Below are 22,973 nucleotides of genomic sequence, written 5' to 3' on the forward strand. Positions count from 1 at the left end.
TTTAAAGCACCAAGGCACTCAATGTGACTGAGAAAGTTATATTTGAGGAAGTGAAATTCTCAGTTTTAGGTCTCCATAAATGAGATCATACTATTCATGGTTTGCTTTTTGTTTAAGTTTCATTTAAGATGTTCTGTGGTGTTAAAAATGCTTTAAATAATTATTAAAACAACATCATAAAAATACCCCAAAAATATATTATTACATTCATTATGTAAATTGTAAATATACCGATTTTCTAATGTATGTATATATATATATGTATATATATTTTATACTATACATACTGATTTATATATTTGCCTTTTTTTAAATTCAATGTTTTCTGGAGAAATGTTATGTTTTACCACAGATTCTAGATCAGTGGATTTAAAGGTTAATTTTTTTTACTTCTTTTTTTACTTCATTTTTATCTGAATCCGAAAAGAAAGAGTTATGAAAAAAACATGACATTTTATTTTGTTCTTCAAGCTTTCAGTTCAGTCACCCAAATATAATAGAAAGACCCATAATAAAATAAACAATAACATTAATGAGTAAAATAAAATAAAAAATCGAGTAAATAATCAATAAATCGTTTGTTTGTTTATTTATTTTTGCGGTACATAATAAGAGTCGGTGACGTAAGAAAACGCGTGACTTATTTCCGGGTTTTGTTTCTTTTCATAAAGGCGTGTCGCGTGTCACTCTCCGGTACTTCACAGCTGTCGGTGTAACAGGAGCTTAACTTTATTCACTAACAGAGACAGAGATACAGGGACAGCGGCTCGAAACTTCGACACACACGCAGAAATGCGATTTAAAACTAAAGGTTCGTATAGTTTTATATCACACAATTAACTTTATAAGACTTATTTATCCGTACAATAACGGACAGCGGAAGTTGTTGCAATGTGTTGATATTGTTCATTATAAGAGTCGGATGTTAAATAGGTACTTAATTTGTGGTCTAATGTAGAAATATTATTAAAACTTTTAGAGAAATCGTAAAAAGTAAAGAGTATAACGTTAGCAATTTAATATAAATCACACAACGTGTGATTGAAATAAAACATTAAAGAAAATATATACGTTACATTGTAATAATCTAGTGTATGTGTTGTGGTTTTGTAATCTTTATGAGTGTTGCAGTTAACAGTTTTACACATTTATCAAGAAGTATTTAACACTTCATGTTCAGCATAAAACATATTATCAAATTATGTTTTTAAAGACGTATTTATATTTATATAATATATATATAATACATATTTATATATAATGATAAGATATAAATGCATGTTAGGTGATGTTTAAAATTGGGCAGCATTACAAATCTAAAAAGTAAAAAATTGATCTAAATGTCCCTCATATCTAAAAAACACAGTCATCGTCCAGGTCCTGTTATCTAACTTATGATTTGTGTGTTAGTAAAATCATTTTGGCTTATCATTAAGTAAACAGTACTGAAATAACAAAAAAAATGTAAGATTGTTAAATGTTTTATGATGTGACGGGCAATTATTTAAAACAACTTCCAGTGTGGTGTGTCAATTTATATATAACTTTAATTAGATTTTAAAGCTGATCCAAATGTATAGTTTATAACACAAATTGGCTGCATGTTGTTTGTTTGACAAACTGCTCAAAAATGTTTTTATATTTCACAGGAGTGACTGACCAGAACATTTCCCAGATGAAGAAATGAGTGCTGAAGTTAGTACAATTCCAGCGTTACACACGTTTTTGGATTCCTGTTGGTCTAAACCGTTCAATAGAGTACATTCAAACGACATCGCCCCATGGCTTACGGCCCCCGTGGCTGTTTATGACCCACCTGTCACCTGTAACTCTAAAATGGACCCGGATCAGCCCAACTCAACTCCTGATGAGTCCACAGAACTGGCCGCAGAGTTTCAGACCCAGCTCGACTTGTTCCTCAAACTGGGGTTTTCCCAGACTCAGGTCCGCGCTGCCTTCCTGAAACTCGGCCTCAGTGCAGACACCAATAAAGTTTTGGGAGAGCTAATACAGGCTGGTGGAGAAACTGAGGAACCCACGGGATCCCCGGTGCTGGTTCCACGTGGAGATGGTAGCAGTAAGGCCCGAATTGCCCAGACACACTCTCGTAACTCTCCAGAAGAGCTTGTAGAAGATGAAGATGCGCTCCGACCGATTGTTATAGATGGAAGTAATGTAGCCATGAGGTGAGTTTACTTTACTGGTACATCGCTGTCTTTTCTTTATATTACATCAGATCAATTATTACCTTTAACTCTTTCCCCACCAGCATAAAAAAAATTGCCAGCTAGCGCCAACCTTGTGTATGATTCTCACAAAAGTTTAATGCCTTCCAGAAAATGTTTTTTTTTTAGTATATAAACTTGCAACATATCAAAAGAAACAGCAAAAAGCTAAGATAATTGTGGACTTTTGATCGAGATCAGTTTCAGAGCGATGATCAAAACATACTGGAGTTCTTATTGTTTGCCCTTAGGGGATACTTCCAGGTTTTATAAGTTGTGCCACCAAGTGGCTAATAGGCAATACAGATTGCCGGAAAAACTTGTCATTGGCAGGGTTATTGTTAAGTTAACTTCAACAATAACGGTCTGATGGTTACTTGGTTTCAGATCCTGATTTGTGTTTATTTAAAGCTCCATGACTTACTGTATACTTATATGCTCAGTTACAGTCAAGCATATTATATTACTAAATAAAAACAGATAAAGATTGGCAAGCATTCACTGCAGATAATCATTTCTACAAAAAATCTTTTACTGGGAATTTCTTCCGTCTGTTGAACCATAAATAAGGAAGTTATTTGGAAACGTTTAATGAACATTGAGCGCATGTATTTTAATTCTTGCACAACAAGAATCTGCAAACAAGTTAGAGGAACTATGTGTTTTATTCCTTCTCTGATAGAAACTCACAGAGGATCGAGTAACAATGTGAAATCCAGGATAAAGTCTGAATTTAATGATGAGATTTGAAGCCTCGAAGTTTGATTTCAATCATTTATTTTATATTAATTTTAATCTTTGACGTGACCCTACTCAGTCAATATTAAACATGTGACCATGGACCACAAAACCAGTCATAAGGGGATTTTATTTGAAAATGAGATTTATAAATCACATGAAAGCTGACTATAATAATAAGCTTTCCATTGATGTATGGTTTGTTAAGAAGATGATATTTGGCTTATAACTTAAAACAATTTGGAAATCTTGAATCTGAGGTTCCAACAAAACCAATGAATAAAATCGCCTTTATCATTAGTAATAAAGACTTAATTTGGACAACTTTAAATACATTTTTATATATTTACAGTAGGAAATTCTACAAAATATCTTCATGGAACATGATCTTTACTGATTTTTGGCATAAAAATTTTCATTTTGGCTCCAACAATGTATTGTTGGCCATTGCTACAAACATACATGTGCGACTTATGACTGGTTTTGCGGTCCACATATATCACGGTTATATTTTCACACATTGTGCTTTGCATTATGTAGGATGATTTTTTTTCTAGAAAACAGTAAATCACAAAAAATGATTGACTGAGTCACAAATCATCTGACTTGCACCTGTGTTACACCATCATTTAAAACTCTTCTCTTTAATTTCCCCTACTTTGCATTTTTACCTGCATTTACAAGTGGAGTCGAGATTTATCCCCGCAGGCTCCTGTAGCTGTCATGACTCCTGTATGCAAATAATCTTATATGCAAATCAGCTGCTTTTTTCTTCCTCTCTCACACTTGTTATCTTGTAGTTGAATGTATGTACATTCAAACTAGAACAGGCCTGACAGCATTGCATAATGCTGTCTGGTTTTAGGGCTCTGCCCATTTGTATTCTTATTTTTAGTTCATGCACTTATTCGTGGATGAGGATTAACTCATTTCTCTTTGTTTAGAAAATCATTAAAAAAGATTATTGGACTGTAGGGGAAGTTTGCCAGTTAGTTTGGGCACTTTTACTACTTCCTTATAATTAATATTTTCCACATTTTATAATTATTGTGAAGTAATAATCAAAAATAAATAATGCACTTTTTAATGAGAATTAGGTAATCACCCAACAAATGTTAATGCAAGAAATTATATTCAAGTCTAGATTACAGCTTTGTACACTTTGTTTATTCTGGTAACAAACTTCATGAGGTGCATGCTGGGATACTTCTAAACATTATTGAAGAATTACCCATTTATATGGACAGTTTTTTTTTAACTACACTTGTATGCGGTGTTTAAACAAATTTATTAGACTACCAACCAATGTTAGGGTAATACCACAGCTGCCCTAAACTAACAGTATTGGTAATTATCAAAATTTGTTTATATTTTTGTAATGATTAATCCATCAGTATGTGTAAACTTTTTAGTCACAATAGTATTTCTAATGCGTAAATATAATTGTTGTTATCCATGATGAGTGTAATATAGTAAAGCACTTTATTATTGTTTTATCCATAGTTATTTACTTGCAGTCCGCCTCCTTAATAGAAAAATAAGTTTAATGGTTGTATGCAACGCTTGATTTATTTCTGACTTATAAGAGAAGTTGAAGGCCACCTTAAAGTTGGGTATAAACATGTGAATGTTTTGACAATTGATTTGACATTCATCATTCCTGTTCAAATTCAAATAAAACGTCGAGAAATCTCTGAAAAGGGAAAAAGTCCACTCATTAAATACAACTCATTTAACAATATTTATTTTGAACAGAATTAAGTCATTAGCATTCTAAATGAAGTTAAATGTGAAAACCATTGACTGCTTGAGTATTTTGATACACTCTTAAAACATTTTATTGTACATAAAATGTATAAATGAAATAATCTGATAAGAACTTCCTTCTTTGACTCTTAGCCATGGGAACAAGGAAGTTTTCTCCTGTCTGGGAATTCAGTTAGCAGTGAATTTTTTCCTGGAGCGAGGTCACACTGACATCACGGTGTTTGTGCCTTCCTGGAGAAAAGAACAACCACGACCTGATGTGCCAATTACAGGTATGATAAAAAATAAACATAGCAGCTAACCTGATATGTTGTAAGGTAGATGGGTATGTAACTTGTATAAACAGGAAATAATCTCTGCATGTTGTTTGTTTTTCTGAATGGATGGATAAAATAAGTATATTTTCCTAAAAAGCCATAAGTGTACAAGTCTTGTATATCAAAGTGGAAATGCAGAAAACCCCTGCTTTGGTTATTCTTCATGTGGCTTTTTAGAAGAGTTCGTCTTGAGATAATCTGGGAAGCACCTGGGGATTTTGAAACCTCGAATACTTCCTTGTAATAATAATAAGTGACGCAGTGGCAGACAGTGAAAATGCTTTGCTTGTGGCGTCTGCTGGTTTTACCTGGTAATATTTATCAGCCTGTTTAATCTTATGGCAAATATTGAAAAGTTTGAAGAGGCTGAGGGTACATGATGCAATCTTACGTTTGTAAAAACAACTACTAGAGTTGTGATCTCAAAACAGTCGGTATTTTATTACGCAAACATGCATAACAAATGTGTGAATTCCTGCTTATCTTGAAATCAACTAACACCGTAATGAGTAAATATTGGCACCTGATCAGTGGGAACCAGAAGTTAATTCATTGAAATGCTTTGAATGTTTTACCTTGAACGTGTTATTACACACCAGTAGGTAAATGAAATGTTTATTTAATCAATTATGTAGTTCTTGTTGACTGTAGTAGCCGCTGGGTCTTTAAACTTAAATAAAAAACCCAATACATTCTGACGTTAGAGTTTTTATAAATATTTTTGTTTAGATCAGCACATACTACGAGATCTCGAGAGGAGAAAACTTCTAGTATTCACGCCGTCGAGAAGGGTGGCCGGAAAACGTGTGGTTTGCTACGATGACCGTTTCATAGTAAAGCTGGCGTATGACTCCGATGGCATCATTGTGTCCAATGACACCTATCGAGATCTCCAGGGAGAACGTCCAGAATGGAAACGTTTCATCGAGGAGAGGCTTTTAATGTACTCGTTCGTCAATGATAAGTAAGTAATGTTGCGTAACTTTCTTTTTGTTTCAAATGTCAATCACGCAAAATTAAGAAAATCGCATTTTGTTTGTCTAGATTTATGCCCCCCGATGACCCCTTGGGAAGACATGGTCCCACCCTGGACAACTTTCTGAGGAAGACTCCACGTTTACCTAAGAAGCAGCCATGTCCTTACGGTTAGTACGTGCAGATTTGCAAGCAGTAGCTCAGAGGTCTTGCAGTCACTTGTTGTAGAAATCACACCGTAAATAGCATCAGGGTGTGTCATGCTTTTTTTTTACTTCTGCTTGAGATTTGTAATTCAAGATTCAGGAGTTTATTGTCATGTGTACAGGAAACCATCTGTTGCAAGAAACAATGAAATTCTTACTCTGTGAAACATCTAGCAAAATAAGGAAACAAACCTCAAAAATATTCAATTGCAAAGTGTATGTGACCAGTATAACAATACACATAAAAAATGAAATATTAGATTCAATGACATTATGCTCATAAATACACACACAAATAATGTACGATTTTAGCATTGCTTTTTTAATAAGCGAGGATACATTTTTTAATAAAGATTAAAGTTAAGACTTATAGGAGTGGTTTCCTGGACATTGATTAGCTTAAGCCAAGACTAGACCTTAGTTAAAGTCATTTTTAAAAACATAACTCATAAATAAACATTACTGGTGTGTGCATCTTCAGACATAACACTCGCACTGATATATTTTAAGGTATGACCGAGCAAGTTGTTTTCGGTCAAGACAACACCAACATTTAAGTTAGTCTGGGACTAGGTTTAGGCCCTGTCTGGGAAACCGCCCCAATAAGTAAAATAAAAAAAATACTTAACTTAATGTACACAATTTGTGCTGTTCAAGTGTTACTTAATGCTATGTTATTTTGTGAAGCACCTCGTGCAGCAAACATAAAAAGTTAAAGCATACAAACATGCAAACAGATTCTTGGAAAGGCAACACACCATATTAACTCTTTCCCCGCCATTGACAAGTTAACTCGTCAATTAAGAGAAAAGGCTTCCCCGCAACTGACATGTTTAGTCAATTTAGAAAAAAAGCTTCCCTGCCCATCCTTTTTCCGGCAATCTGTAATACAGGGGGCACTCTTACCCAACTTATAAAACCTGGAAGCAACCCCGTAGGGAAAACAGTAAGAACGTCTTTCAAAAGTCTTTTACAAAAATACAATTATCTCAGCTTTTTGCAAAAAAAAGGTTTTTGAAGAAACCTACTCATATTTGAGAGGTGATGAAAGGGAACAAATGAAGATCGGATGAAAACAAAGGGGTCTGTTGTTTCTTTCGATATAGGGATGCTTAACTATAAATCGTGATTAATCTATAGCAGAATAAAAGTTTTTGTTTACATCATATATGTGTGTGTGAACTGTGTATAATAATTATGTATATATATAAATATAAGAAAAAAATATATTTATATATTCGTTATTTATATATAATATAAATTATACATAAATATACAAATGTATATACACATGTAAACATTTCTTAAATATATACATGCATGTGTGTGCATTTATTTATACAAAGTTATTATATACAGTTCACACACATATATGATGTAAACAAAAACTTTTATTTTGCTATAGATTAATCCCGATTAATAGTTAAGCATCCCTATTTCGATATATTGCATGTTTATATATTTAAAGAAGAACATTTTCTGGAAGGCATTAAACTTTTGTGAAAATCATAAAAAAATGCTGGTGCTGGTTGGCAATTATTATTTTTTAAATGCTGGAACTATGGATGTGTAAACTTGATGAGCATTATTTGTGTTATTTTGTCCAGCAGTGTTAATTTCTGTTATGTCAGACAGCTTTATCAGGCAGCGCTAAATATAAAGAAAAATTTAACTGGTAATACTTTGTATTTAAATGGAAATGTAAATATTATGAAAATCTGACTGTTTCCATGTTTAAGTGTTATAATTGGGTCCCCAGCGCTTCTGTCAACCTAGAAAATGTGAAAAAGATCAAACCAGTAACTTAAAAATAGGTTATTTGAAAATTTGGCTCCCCTTGTGATGTCAGAAGGGGATAATGCCACCCCTTAATCTGCCTTATCCAACCAAGGCAATACCATTTAGTGCAGAGATCAGCTCATTTGCATTAAAAAGGACACACCTACAAAGTGGCAATTTTAACATGCTATAATACATTTTCTAAAAATTTATTTTTCCAATTTTTTCCAAAGATTTATTTTACATACTTAAAGTCTTCTGAAAATGATAAACATCCTTCTGTAAGGCATAAACCTTATAATAAACTACATACTGTTGATTTTGATTGTATGAGTAAGATTGCAAAGTGTTTATGATTTTTATGAGCACAACTGAACCCTATTTTCTTTTACTGCAGGAAAGAAGTGCACTTACGGAATCAAATGTAAATTCCATCACCCGGAGAGAAGCAAGCAATCCCAGCGTGCCCTGGCGGACGAGCTACGAGACAAAGCCAAAATATCAGCCGCACCTCACAAACCACAGTCCATCTCTGTTGGGCACAGTCACAGTCCATCTCTAGAGGAAGTTCTGGAACACAAACTAACCCTGGACCCGAGCGGATCCCTCAAGAAAAATTACGCTAGTGAAAACGTACTCGTCATCAAAGGACCCCCTCAGCCAACTCAGAAGAAGTTTTCTTCGAAGAGAGAACACCACCATTCACCGACAGGTCTGGGCTCTTATACTTACGGATCTCAGGAGTGTTTGGATTCCGGTTTAGGTTCCTACGAAAGTCAATTTCCAGATGCACCCCAGATCGAGCGCCACTATGAAATCGACCACAGGAAGTCCAAACCATCCACCGGTGGGCGGCACCATAGCGTTCAAGCTAACAGACAACCATGCAGTTGCTGCTCCCATGAATCTCAAAGCATTAATGGAGGCAATATGCACCACAGCATGGGTTTGCCAAACTTACCAAACCCAGAACACAGGGGTTACAGTCAACCTCGCTATCATTCATACGGAGGAGGTCCGGTTTATCCATCCGTCAACATGTCACAGTATTCGTTTCATCACAGCAGTGCTCCTCCACCCCATCATGGCTACTGGTCAGATCATTATGGTGGTTATCCTCCAACGTCCCACAATTCAGTGCAGGAAGAAAGAGGACATGGGCCTTGGTCTCATTCCCAGCCCAATCCTCAGTGGTCCGAGAGGGAGCAGGTGAGGAAAAAATTGCTGGCAATTTTCAATGCACGTCTTGTAGACCGAGCCATGGAAATGTTTCCTTACATCCTTGATCCGCAAAGACTTGCTGCAGAGATCTTGACTCTTCAATCTCAGGGTGGAGCTTTTTAAAGTTGAGGATGTTGAAGGACTAGTCAAAAATATTAAGACTTTTTGGAGCTTAGTTTTTATGTCTGTTGTGCTCCACCCACAGTGAAACCTCATTGGTCCAAAATCCTACATAGCTGAAAACTCATTATGTTTTGTTGCAGTAAATAAATACAGTACAGTATAATGTTTGTAATGATGATGAAGGCATTTTTATGCCAACTTGTGTAAAAGAAATGAAACTTAAACAATGGACTGTTGACACACATCGTGTCTTAAATTTCGACATGAACCTTTTTAAGCTATTTTAAAGGTTTTTGAATGTATTTTTATTACATGCATTTGGTAAATTAACCAATGGTTGCATTAACCAACAAGGTGTTCCCTTTTGACTATAGTTCTCAAGAGTTCAATATTTAGTTTTGTCAGCTTTTTAGCAAAACATGACATCAGGTGATGTCCGGACAATGTGTGAATTGTGGTTCTGAGGATCTGCAGTACCATTTAAGTTAAATGTGTTGGCACTGTGTGCTTTAACATTTGTTAATCCGAGCTATCAGAACGGTAGAAGTGTACACACCCTTTGGTGTAATTTCTTATTTTTATTGCTTTTTACTTGTGAAATATCATACAGAATGCAATTGTTCAATTCAAAGTTCTCAAATGTAAATACCAAAAATTGCAAATCAGAAGTTGAACGGTCATTCCTAGTATAGATGAGGAACACTTAAGCATTTAAGTGCCCTTATTAGTTTGCATTGATTGAAGTCAAAGGGAGTTTATGATATTGTGTAGGCAACATTTTGCCATTGTTTCATTAAACTGCTTTTGCAACATGTAAATCTGAATATGTTCTCTGTATGCTTGTGTTTTATAAACTAAAAAATAAATAAATTGCATATTTATCTACACGTATTTGTCTTAAACGCTGTGTTCTGGTCAAATAAAAATGTTTATCATTCAGTGTGACCTTAAATATAAATCTTTCTCTGTGTAAGTGTGTGAGAACAAGCTAGAACAGGCCAAACCTGTAGAAAGCATTGGCTGTAGGGCACGTGCGTCAACTATGAAGGTTGAGTTTCACATAAATCAGTGACTTTCTTTAAAAATCAACTTAGTGTACATGCTGTACAGTTTATTTAGCATAAATGATGGATTTGAATCTCCCTGAGCAAAGAAAGCACATCTTAGACAATACTCTTGTCCTAAAGTAAAGTCCTTGTCCTTGATTTGTTATTCTTAGTGGTGTTTGTATTTGTGTGACATCATTGAGGTGTTTATTTGACCTCATTTAAGACTTGAGATATTTACAGATCAACAAATCTGCATTTTTCCATGTTTAAGTGCTATAATTGGGTCCCCGGTGCTTCTACCAACATATAAAACGTGAAAATATTAACCCAGTAACTTTTTTGGGTAAGCCATTTTCTGCAGGCATGAAAAAATAGGTCACTGAAATTTGGCTCCCCTTGTGATGTCAGAAGGGGATAATACCACCCCTTCATCTGCACTATCCAACCACGGCACTGAAAATATAGTGCAGAGAGAAAAAATATTGACAGCACAATTGAGTTTCAATTACAACAAACCACCATCATTGCGATCAGTGTTTGCATTCCATCAGCTCATTTGCATTTTAAATGACACACCCAAAAAAGGGCATAATTTTTCTCAGGCCTACAAAGTGTCAATTTTAACATCATGTAATTTATTATATGTGAAGTATTTTGAGCTGAAACTTCATGTACGCACTCTGAGGACACCAAAGGTTTATTTTACATGTTTAAAAATCTCATAATATGACCTCTTAAAGAGAGAACCACAATTTGACAAATTCAATCTCATCTGTGAAAAACACAGATAAAATCATTTATTGTGATTTACTGTTTACTACATAAAACCATACATAATGTATGACCATTCTGTGAAAAATAACCTTGATATTTTTAAGATCATGTCAAAGATTGAAATCAATGTGAAATCAAACTTGATTCTCCAAATCTCATTAGATTCTCATATGTTACATAACCCTCAAAATCTCTCAAATGTGGCTAATTTGTTAAATTCTTACGACCACATTAATTTGTCTTTGTACACCTTGCATTCGTCCCTTTGACGATGGGGTTAGGGGGTGGGGTTTCATTATTGTTTTTGTAAAATTCAATTTGTAGGAATTTATACACTGTAAAAATTCATTATTGCACTTACATTTTTAAGTTTAACTTGAATTTACATTTAATTTCAACTTTCTTGATTAGTATGAAGTTGTGATAAATTATAAAAATTATGTTGCAATAACTAATTCAACTTAATTTTTAGCAACTTACTAGTCAAAAAGTTGAAATGATATTTAAATTCAAGTTGATTGAACTTTTAAGTTTTAACTTTAAACATAAAATGATTTTTTTTGTAAAATATTATTTTATTGCTGGCATGTTGCTTTAAGTAAAGAAAGATGTTGAGTTTTTATATTTATTTTTATTTATTTTTTTGACGCATTCCCTATAACAAATGTTGCAAAGGTCCTTTATTGATGTCACCCATCAGAAATAAAATCATCTTGGTGGGTAAACAAGAGTGCAAACATAAGCATAGATTTATTTTAGTGATGGTTTTTGTATTTGTTGTTTTGTTTCACTCTGAACCATTTCATTATGTTTGCTACAATGACAGAAATGGTAATTGAAACTGATTTTGGTTAGAAGTTACTTACAAAATATTAGCCAATACATTGCTATGTATTTCAGCATCTTATTCATAGTCACGTTTATCTCATGACTTTCTAAAACCATCATTGAGCAATATCGAAATTTTCCATCCTGTTAAGGTTTTAGTGCAAATATGCTTACAATTGTTTATCTTAAATGCTGTAAATACCATTTACTATTTTCTTTGTGTGAATAATCAAGTTACAATTTAAAAAAGGTTGGTTCTGTTAATTCAGATGATAAAAGCATTTGTGTGAGTGTCTGAACCTTGTTAAAGGGACAGTCCACTTTTTTTTTGAAAATATGCTAATTTTCCAGCACCCCTAGAGTTAAACATTTGAATCTTACTGTTTTGGAATCCATTCAGCCGATCTCCGGGTCTGGCGTTAGCATTTTTAGCATAGCTTAGCATAATCTATTGAATCTGATTAGACCATTAGCATCGCGCTTAAAAATACCCAAAGAGTTTCAATATTTTTCATATTTAAAACTTGACTCTTCTGTAGTTACATCGTGTACTAAGACTGACGGAAAATTTAAAGTTGCGATTTTCTAGGCATATATGGCTAGGACTATACTTTAAACAAGTTAAACAATTACTTAAATGTTACAAGCTTGAAAATTTTACATGTTTTCAATGACCCCTATGTTTTTAAATTGTTTATGTAGGCCTACTGTAAATTTTTATTGTTTGTTGTGTCTGTTTCTGTGATCCTGTGTAATTTGTGTAATTGTTGCTCCAGGGCTCACTTGTAAAAGAGATCTAAAAATATCTCAATGGGACATCACCTGGGAAAATAAAGGGTAAATAAAAACACTGCCCGAAAATAGTCCCGTGCTATTGAAAATAACCATAGCTAAGCTATGCTAAAAGTGCTAGTGCCAGACCCAGATATGAGCTGAATGGAATCCAAAACGGTAAAAATCAAATGTTTAATTCAAGGGGAACTGAAAAATGTGCATATTTAAAAAAAAGTGGAATGTCCCTTTAAGAACAACATCAGATATCCTGATAAATAACATCAGCGGAAATGTTTCTGTTCCTTGTAAATGAAGAGGAAGTCAAGTTTTTTATTGAAATCAGCTTGTCTGTTCCAGATTTATGACGACAGATTTTTTCTTTTCTTTTAATAATTGCCATGTGATAGAGCATGTGCTGCTTACAAAGGTTAACAGAGAAATGACACAGCATTTCTCTTTAGGTTTCAGTGATTCATTGAGATCATGACTTTAGTTCTCATGTTCAGTAGACTTCCTAAAACTAGCACAACCTATCTGCAGGGGTTTTTTGGTATTAAAAATGGACAGGCATCACATTCAAACAGATTAAAACCATAGCAGTATCAGATATACTTTCCAAGCATGCTCACATCCTCTGGTTTACCACCTTAAAAAATGTCCCAAACTTCATCTGTCATTTTGATTTGATGTCACATTATTTCTGAATAAAAATGATCAGTGAGTGCTGGATCTTTAAACTGATAAATCTTAAACATATTTTAACAAAAAATAATTGCACTTTCATTATCATTTTATTATAAATGTATTACAGATACATCACACAAATGTTGTTTGAAGAAAAACTAAAACGTAAACAACAGAAACTTCACTTTAACCCAGCTTTTGACATACATTGTGTCAAATCTTAAAACTTAAATATCTATGTTAAATTATTAAATCAGGATAATCTGTTTTAAACACAGAAAGATTACCAATGAGGAGCGTTTTGGATACATCATTGTCCTTTCTGATAGTTGTTTTGTTTTTTATACTGTTTCCCTTCTTTCTGTCAAACTTTCTCCATAACCAGTTTAATCCATACTATATTGTTGAACAATAATGCTGTATACAAACAAATATAACTTAGTTTATCTTGTCAGTATAAATGCATGATTGTGTAAATGACTTCTGGGATATATTGTAAAAGTTTTTATGCCTTAGAGCTGTTACAACACCAAATGACGCACATTTCCCATCTTGTTAGACACCCACTGGTTTCTTGTACCCACTGAGGGGGTGTATCTCAATTTCTCCTTCAGATAATTTTTTATCTTGGCTCAGTTTTCAGTAATTTTATGGTGGGGAATATTTTTAATGTAAATCTGTTTTGAGCCCCTCCCCTAGAGAATCATCAGTCTGTATCGATTGATGATTGGTTCTTTAAACTGGAAGGCGGGACTTCCGTCGCCAGAGCGGCCATATTGAGCGTTGCATTTGTCCCTTTTGCACAGTAATAGCAGTGCTCAATCGTGTTATTATATCCAATATCTTTGGCCTTATGCATTAGATGTTCAGCCAGTGGTACACATGCGTCAGATCTAAGGCTGAGACTATCTGTGGCTAAATCCAACCTGTCTGTTATTGTCAGTGTATATTAAAAAGCTCGGATAAGACTTTAATATTGGCTAGTTTTTCTGCACTTATGATTGTAAGTTTGCCTCTGTGCAGAACAATTAGTCACATCTCTACAAAAAGAGCATTTGTGTGTTGTGTTTCTTCTAGACTTTAACTTAAATGTCATCTGGACTAAAATATAAAATGTCATGAGGTATTTGTCCAGCACACATAAACATGCAGCTTTGTGATTTAAACCTGCAAAAGGCTAATCTGATTTCACACAAATGTAATATACAATGTGTTTGTTGTCCGCTAGGTGGCACTGTGTGATAAAATAAGAAATCACAGAAGAGGATGTGAGACTGTTTATTCAGTGAAGCAAAATGAACAACTTCTTATAAATGAATGTACTCTTAATAGCACGTGTGACATATTAAATCACTGTCCTCATATTAATGTAAACTTATTGGAAAGCATTCATATAAAATAATAAAGAAAAAATTTCCAGCAATAAAACTCACAATGAGGTCTGGAGACGCTTAATTATGGGTGGAGTTGTGACGTCACTGTAGTGTTAGAGAAGTGAAACTGGTTTACAGTGTTAGAGGTCTTAACTAAACTATCTTTCTTAAATCTAACAACAGAATATTTCTTCAGTCATTGTAAGAGTAAATTGAACACAGTTGATATTCACTCACAGGTAAGTGATAGAAATATACAGAGATTTATCTGAACAGTTTATCAATGTTAGTGTTCTAGTAAATTAGGTTTAATATCAAACTGGTGAACATTGGACAAACTTAGCTTTTAGGATGTCAAATATTCAACTAATTTTGCTATGCTGGTATGTTTTTTTAACATAAAAGTTTGTCATTTAATTGATTGTAAAGCAAAGTTTTATTTAGTCACATGAGTTAAGAATCAGGAAGTTTATGTCGCACTGTATGATGGCACGATTCGATAAAATCACTACTTAATATGTTGAAATAATAAACAAAACACAATAATAATTATTTATTAGTTTAAACTTCAGATAAATTCAGTGACTTTTATAAAAATCACATTTATAAGAATCACTGTGTTTCTGTAGGAACATTTCACCTCCAAAACATTTTACTTCCTTCTTTTCCCTTGTCCATTGCATATTTCGAGACTTAATTTTTTTAAAAATACAATTTAACAGTGTATTTAAACAGCACAATTAAAAATATTGTATGTCAAAAACTCATAATAAAATTTGAAAATAATATGAAAATAAACTTTAACGTTTCTCCCAGCAATTCATTAGATGAACCATTTCTTTCTTATCTTTTGATTGACAACTATTGTAACCTTCATTTTTAAGAGTGCATGGTACGTTTTTGATAAATCAGGAAGACCTAGATGATATATTTTTATCTTTTTTCAGCAATGTCATCATTCAGTACTGCTATGACTGAAAAGCTTCAATGTTCAATCTGTCTGGATGTGTTCAATGATCCAGTCAGCACTCCATGTGGACACAACTTCTGCAAGATCTGTCTGAATACATACTGGGACAACAGGGAGAACTGCAGCTGTCCAAACTGTAGAGAAACATTCAAGCAAAGACCTGAACTCAAGATTAATACAACACTCAAAGATCTTGTGGATGAACATAAGAAGAAAACTGCAGAGAAACCTGAAGTCCTCTGTGACATCTGTGAGGAAGTAAAACTGAAAGCTGTGAAGTCCTGTCTGGTGTGTCAGAGCTCTTACTGTGAAACTCATCTGGTTCCTCATATGAGAGTCACAGGTTTACAGAAACACAAACTGATCGATCCTGTGAATAATCTGCTGGATTTTATATGTCAGAAACATGAGAGACCTCTGGAGTTCTTCTGTAGAGATGATCAGACATGTGTGTGTCTCAGATGTACTGTCACAGATCACAAGAATCATGACTTTGTTTCTGTAAAGGAAGAGAGTGAAGAGAAAAAGGTGAGAGTTACTGACAGTATTTAATTTTTTGGGTGATCTGTTTCTTTACACTGCCTTTAAAATACTCAAACAAGGCTTGATTTCTCAAATCAGTGTTATAATAAAATGTATCTGTGTTGTTCTTTCTATAGGTTCAGCTGCAGCAGAAGATCCAGGACGGAATCAAGAAGATTCAAGATATCAAACATTCAGCAGAACTCAGAAGAGTGAGTTTAAAAACTACTGAAAAATTTAAATGTTTGATATACCATGTTTTAATTTGATTTGAAAATAAAGTTGCTGAATTGAAAATTCAAGTGTAATTATTTGATTGATGTGATTGATCAGATTAACACAGAGAAGGAGAAAGCAGCCAGCGTGGAGATCTTCACTGATTTCATCAGATCCATTGAGAGAAGTCAGTCTGAAATGATGAAGATGATGGAGGAGAAGCAGAAAGCAGCAGAGAAACAGGATGAAGATCTCATTAAAGATCTGGAGCAGGAGATCACTGAGCTGAAGAGAAGAAACACTGAGCTGGAGAAGATCACAAACACTGAAGATCATCTACACATCATACAGGTCACTGAATCTCTCATGAGGTTTTTCTCTTCTGTGAGTTTCTCTGCTGATGTTCTTCTTTCTCCTGCTGTAGATTCACTCATCCATCTGTAGGCCTTTAAACATCAAGAACTGGCCTGAGATCAGTATGAAGACTCATGTGAGTGTGGAGGAGATGAGGAGATCTCTGACTAAACTGCAGGAGACTCTAAATGAGAAACTTGGTAAAGCTGGTAGGTGATAAGATTATTTTGAAAACAATACAAAAACTGTTTGTGTGTTTTTTATAAAACCTTACAGTTATATCTGCATATATAAAATCATGTGAAAGATGTGATGATGTTTTGTTGTCATTTGTCTGTACAGAGTTTAAGTGGATGCAGCAGTATGCAGGTACAGTCTGACATCTGATCTGTTCACTCATATACTACAATAGTTTAGATTTACACTGACAGATTTTTGACCGTTTGATTAAACACTGTATTAAATATCACAAATATCATCAAATAGTGTTTGTATTGTGAAGTTGTGATTCATATTCTTTGATCTCTCTCAGTGGATGTGACTCTGGATCCTGATACAGCTCATCCATTTCTCATCCTGTCTGATGATAACAAACAAGTGAGACAAGGAGTCATAAAGCTTAAACTCCCAGACAACCCAAAGAGATTTAGAAATTATGGCATTATCTTGGGAGAGCAGGGATTTTCATCAAGTAGATTATATTTTGAGGTTCAGGTGAAGGGAAAGACTGACTGGCAATTAGGTGTGGCCAGAGAATCTGTTAACAGAAAGGAAAAGGCCGCACTGACACCAGCGAATGGATTCTGGACTGTGACCATGAGGAATGAGAATGAATATATAGCTTGTGCTGATCCTGATGTTTCCCTGTCTCTGAAAGTGATACCACAGAAGGTGGGTGTGTTTGTGGATTATGAGGAGGGTTTGGTCTCCTTTTATGATGTGGAGTCCAGATCTCATATCTACTCTTTCACTGGTCAATCTTTCAATGAGAAACTCTATCCATATTTTAGACCATGTAACGATAATAAAGGTAAAAACTCAACCCCACTGATCATCACACCTGTTAATAACAATCAATAAATTTACCAATCAAAAGTAGAATACTATGATAGTAATACTTTCTATAATTAATGATTGGTGTGTTAACTGTGGGATTTGATTTTGTTTAACTAATGAATGCATTTAACCAATTCATGAACAATGGAGTATTGTTGTGTTGTTGAATAATTATGTTTTACATATTTACTGCCTACATTTCATGCTGATTGCTAAAAGTGTTAAAGTTACAAAGATGTCCAAATAAGGACTGTGGAAATTGAGTTTGTTCCATTTTATATTTCTTTAATTAATCATTTTATTCTATAAACATTGTGTGTTTCATATATGCACTGAGCTATTATGTAAAAATGAGGTGTTTGTGTTTGAGAGTGGAAAGTTACCAGCTTTTGTGTGTGTGTAAGAAGCTTCAAGGAGGATTAGCGAGGAATTTACGTCTGGAAACTGTTAAGATAAGAGAGAGGCCTGAGGGAGAAAAGTGAACAGGCAACCATATTAACCAATGCTTTAATATTCACAGGATAAAATATGCCATGTATTTCTTACTTAATCAGTATTAATCATTGAATAATTGATGTAATAAAGATAAGATGTTGTCTTTGATAAATGTGTATTAACCAATGAAATGAAGGTTGCATATAGAATAATTTAATGGGGGCATGGCAGCTCAACCTTGAAGAACAGAATCTCCTGTGCTTGTTGTGTGTGTTTTCTTCCCTAACAGATGGTTTTTAATAATGATTAAAGTGTTTGCTTAGAAGTAGTATTGCAGTAAAAGATTTAATATGTGTTTATCTATCTAAAGAAGTTAATGTGTGCCTTATTCATATAACCAATTTTACGAATAATGAAATGATGTCATGATATTGAAATATGTTTTACATAATAATCACTTTCATCTTACAGCTTATGTTTTTTATAAATAAATGTTTTATTAATGATTTGTTTTTAAGAAAGCATTATAACATGCTATGTGAAGTGGAGGAGTACTGGGGAGAAAGTGACGGACTGCATGGCTCTCAGGGATGAGAGGAGAACAGTTTGTTTCTTCTTTGTCTGTGTGTGTGAGATATGCAATCCCCTCAGGAATGTGGTGATGGAATCTGATAAGGAGAATAGCCAGCTGGGGGAGGAGGATTCTGAAGAAAGAACGGCGATAAATACTCATGTTTTTGTTCTGAGCTGTGAGTTTTGTCAAATCCTGCTGTAGGATTTGGGACACTCCGGCATGCTGTAACTTTTTCATATCTGATCAATAAATATTCAATTTAGATATTTGTGTCTTTCTCCATTGATGAACATGCTTTGGACGCCTTAAAGTCCAACATAACTTTAAGGGATGGTTTCCTGCACAGGGATTAGTTTAGCCTGGTTAGCCAGACCTACATCAAGATGTAAGGTCTGGCAACTCTTCACACAAACGGCTCAATGCAAGGGGCGGGATATAAGGTTGTCCCTCAAAATGCCTCTGCACGCAATAGGATAGCGCTATGACCAATCAGAGCAACGAAGAAGGTGACGTAGTTACCGTAACCAGTCGGCAAAGCTCCAAACACATCTTTCTTGCTTAAAAAGGACTTCAGTAGGGTTATTTGCTCTTCTCTCAAAGAAAAACATAAGTCTAAGTCCTCCAGAGTTGCGGCCAAAGCCGCTTCAAAAGAAAGCTGTTCGCCAGCAGCAGCAGCAGCCATTCTTTGTTTTCAAGTAGGAACCGTTGCAGCTCTGTCGTCATCATGTTAAGCCCGCCCCACAGACGCTACACACGATGTGATTGGCCTGACCAAATTTTGGTTTTTGGAGCTGTTAAGTGTATTGTGAGTGCCTAGACTAAACCCTGGCAGCAAATATATTTTGCGGCCGCTAGGGTGCGTCTAGATTTCTAGGCTAGGATTAGTTTAAACCAGGACTAGACCTTAGTTTAATTATGAAATATAACTAGTTTGTTTTAACAAACATGCCTTACTAAATATATTACTTGTGTGCATTTTGAGTCAAAAAAGACCACTGATGTATTTTAAAGCTCACGTACGTAACACACGCTGTTTCTGCATTTCTGATATTAATCTGGAGTACCTATGGAGTAGTATGACATCCTTTATATCTCTGAAGAGTCTTTAGTTTAATCAGATTTATAAAAGAAAGATTAGCTTTACTGAATCTTTCCGATAACGTACGAAAAAATGAAGAAGGAGGAGTTATAACACGGGAGGAGCGAGTACGAGTCATGCAACACTTTACAACACTGTTTTAACTTATGATTCACTACATGTTCGTGTCATTTATATAATATACACGCGCCTATTTCCAACATAAGACAGAAGTCTTACTTACCACGTGTAACTCGTCATGAAAATCCACCGCATCAAACACACACGCAAAACTCCGCTGCTAATCCGGATAATAAACTATATCCATTGTTTCCATAAGGCTGGATGTCTTCTCCTTACATCCAAAAGAACACTTCTTGTTGTGCCATTGTTGACTTTTGAAATTAAACAAAGCTGAGTGGCGTGATAAGCTGTTAGCAAGCTCTAGCGTCTCCCGCTGACTGACGGCTGGGCGGGGTTTTCCGGGGGAAGTTTTCCGGCGGAAGCCCATATAAAGAAGTGATACGTATCGAAAACCCCTGAAACGTCAGTTAGAACCGTAATCGAAAAAAATTAGCCGAAACTTGTACGAACCCTGGCGAAGTGCATTCGGCACAGAAATACTCTGAAACACGCCCAACTGCATTTTTGACACTTTGCCTACGTTTAGCATGAGGAAACAACTCTATAACTGTGTTAATAAGTCAGAATGCTTGAAATACCATTAAACCCCCCCTTTAAGATATGTTAGTGCAAGTGGTTTTCAGTTTGGACAGCTCTTACATTTATTTTAATCTACTAGTCTAATCCCTGTACTGGAAACCGTCCCTAAACGTAAAGATGCTGATTATGATGACAACACTTTTTAATATCATGTAATGTCATTGTTGTAATGATAGATATTTAATTTTAAATGTATCAGTGTGATGTGGTGTTTGAGAATGTATCATAAAATAATAAAAGTTATAATAGGTACTCTAGTATTATGCTACGGTAATGACTAGTATTAGAAAATAATACCTTGATATTTTAATCAGAGCTGCCATTTTAGTTAAATATTTATTCATCATTAATTTAGTTTTTCCAGATTCTTTAAACAAAATACAGTCCAGTAAAATAAAACGTGACATCATTATGACGTCTGACATTTAACACATTTGTTGTAAAGTTCTTTGTTGTCCATGAGATGTCGCTGTGTGATTTATTATAAATAAAGTGAACTCCTCTCATCCATTGTCTGACTGCGCTTTCGCAAGGACTTCTGGGTTGGTAAGTTGTGTGGAGCCTACAGCAGTTTGGGCTTTGCCGAAGACCGAATCAAGGGTGCAAAGGGGTGCTGATGAGCACACTTCGGAACGTAAAAATGATAGATGATATTGACAGATGAACACGCGCAATTTAAGGCCACGAGACCGAAATCCACATGAAGTGTGCCATTTGGGACAGGGCCATCGTTTGTTTTAACACACTGTTGCAACTAAACTCAAGTGTACATTAAAATTTAAATTAAAACGTGTACATTTCAGATGATATCTAATTATGATGTTTTGTTCACAATCTCCTAGTTCATCCCAAAGGTATTCAATGGGAGTTGAGGTTGTAGGGCTATGTGCTGGCAGGTTCTTCCACACAGAACCTATTGAATTATGTCTTTATGGATCTTGCTTTATGAACTGGGCCACAGTCATACCAAAATAGAAAAGGTCCTTTCCCAAACGCATAGCCTTGTCCAAAATGGCCTGGTGTGCTGAAGAATTAAGATTGCCTTTATCTGAAAATAAGAGAGTCTAAAACCTGAAAAACAACACATACCATTAGTCCTCCAACACCAAACTTCACAGTTGGCAGAATGGAGACAGACAGGCTTTGTTCCTCTGGCATCAACCAGACCCAGACTGACTGCCAAACAGAGATGGGTGATTTGTCATTAAACAGAAAGTGTCTTCTGCTCCATGACTGTGTGCTTTAGACTTTGTGCTAAAGCACACAGCGGCGCTACCGGAAGGAAGTTATTTTAGTTTATAAAGTTTTAAATATGGATATTTCTACAACAACACTGCGCGGATTACCCTCAGAAGACCTTTGTTTATCATCCTGGAGCCGTTTGGATTTAATTTGTGAAGGATTGACGCAATTTTTTGGATTTGAAGGTCGTGGCCCCCGTAACTTCACATTTAATCAACAGAAAAACGAAAATGTGTTTGTCTGAAAAACGATGGACATATGCAACTCGGACAGCTTGGGGGTGAGTAAATCATGGGTTTAATATCATTTTTGGCCGAACTATCCCTTTAAAAGACTCTAACCACGCCAAAACATTTAAGATGTGCAACAAAAGCAAAATTTGTCTTCAAGTATATGAGCTCTTTTAATCAATCATTACACAACAAAATACAGAACTCAGTGCGAATCAGTGCACCGTTGCTTGTCGTTGTAGCCTATTGCTAGTGCCATTTGTTGTCTTTCTACATAGGCTGGGTCAAATTTGCCTTTTTGCAAAGAATTGGTACCAGAATAAGAAATGCTTTGATGCGTTTTTTTGACATTCAGTTATCATGTCTGAAAACTGAAATACTGTAAATATTACAGAGAATACATGGTAACCAAAATACAATAAAATCTATTAGAGTATAAGACATAGCCATTATTGATACTCAGTCTCTTCTGTCTTAGTCTCGCATAGCCAGACCTTCAATACTGAAGGTCTGGTGTTTTTCGCTGCTTTTTCTGGAAAAAAGCCCGCCCACAAGCTGTTTGACCGACATGTCAAACAACCAATCACAGTTTGTTTCTTCTAGCATCGGACTCCCCACAATAACGAACCGGCTGGCAACAAGTCAGTTATTGAAATAACCAGCCGCAACCGGATAGCATCTAAATAAACAACATTACTCGCCATAGAACAACGTTGTGCACTTCATCAACAGCCACACCA

The 22,973-nt window shown here is 35.0% G+C and overlaps 2 protein-coding genes across 2 annotated transcripts; both read left to right on the forward strand.

Moving 5' to 3' along the window:
- The first annotated feature begins 675 nt into the window (after positions 1 to 675).
- zc3h12ab (zinc finger CCCH-type containing 12Ab) lies at positions 676 to 10,238 on the forward strand. Its single transcript, XM_065284945.1, has 6 exons — positions 676 to 811; positions 1,650 to 2,186; positions 4,863 to 5,002; positions 5,777 to 6,011; positions 6,092 to 6,192; positions 8,405 to 10,238. Exons 2-6 carry the CDS (start codon positions 1,684 to 1,686, stop codon positions 9,349 to 9,351), a joined length of 1,926 nt encoding a protein of 641 aa, XP_065141017.1. The 5' UTR covers positions 676 to 811; positions 1,650 to 1,683; the 3' UTR covers positions 9,352 to 10,238.
- Positions 10,239 to 14,914: 4,676 nt separating this feature from the next.
- On the forward strand, positions 14,915 to 19,224 carry LOC135775014 (E3 ubiquitin-protein ligase TRIM39-like). Its single transcript, XM_065285061.1, has 7 exons — positions 14,915 to 15,072; positions 15,781 to 16,331; positions 16,463 to 16,537; positions 16,659 to 16,892; positions 16,966 to 17,104; positions 17,238 to 17,264; positions 17,428 to 19,224. The coding sequence occupies exons 2-7, from the start codon at positions 15,783 to 15,785 to the stop codon at positions 17,973 to 17,975; spliced, it is 1,572 nt and encodes a 523-aa protein (XP_065141133.1). The 5' UTR covers positions 14,915 to 15,072; positions 15,781 to 15,782; the 3' UTR covers positions 17,976 to 19,224.
- The last annotated feature ends 3,749 nt before the right edge of the window (positions 19,225 to 22,973 follow it).

Source organism: Paramisgurnus dabryanus, chromosome 19 (genome assembly GCF_030506205.2).
Source record: "Paramisgurnus dabryanus chromosome 19, PD_genome_1.1, whole genome shotgun sequence".
Taxonomy (NCBI): Eukaryota; Metazoa; Chordata; class Actinopteri; order Cypriniformes; family Cobitidae; genus Paramisgurnus; species Paramisgurnus dabryanus.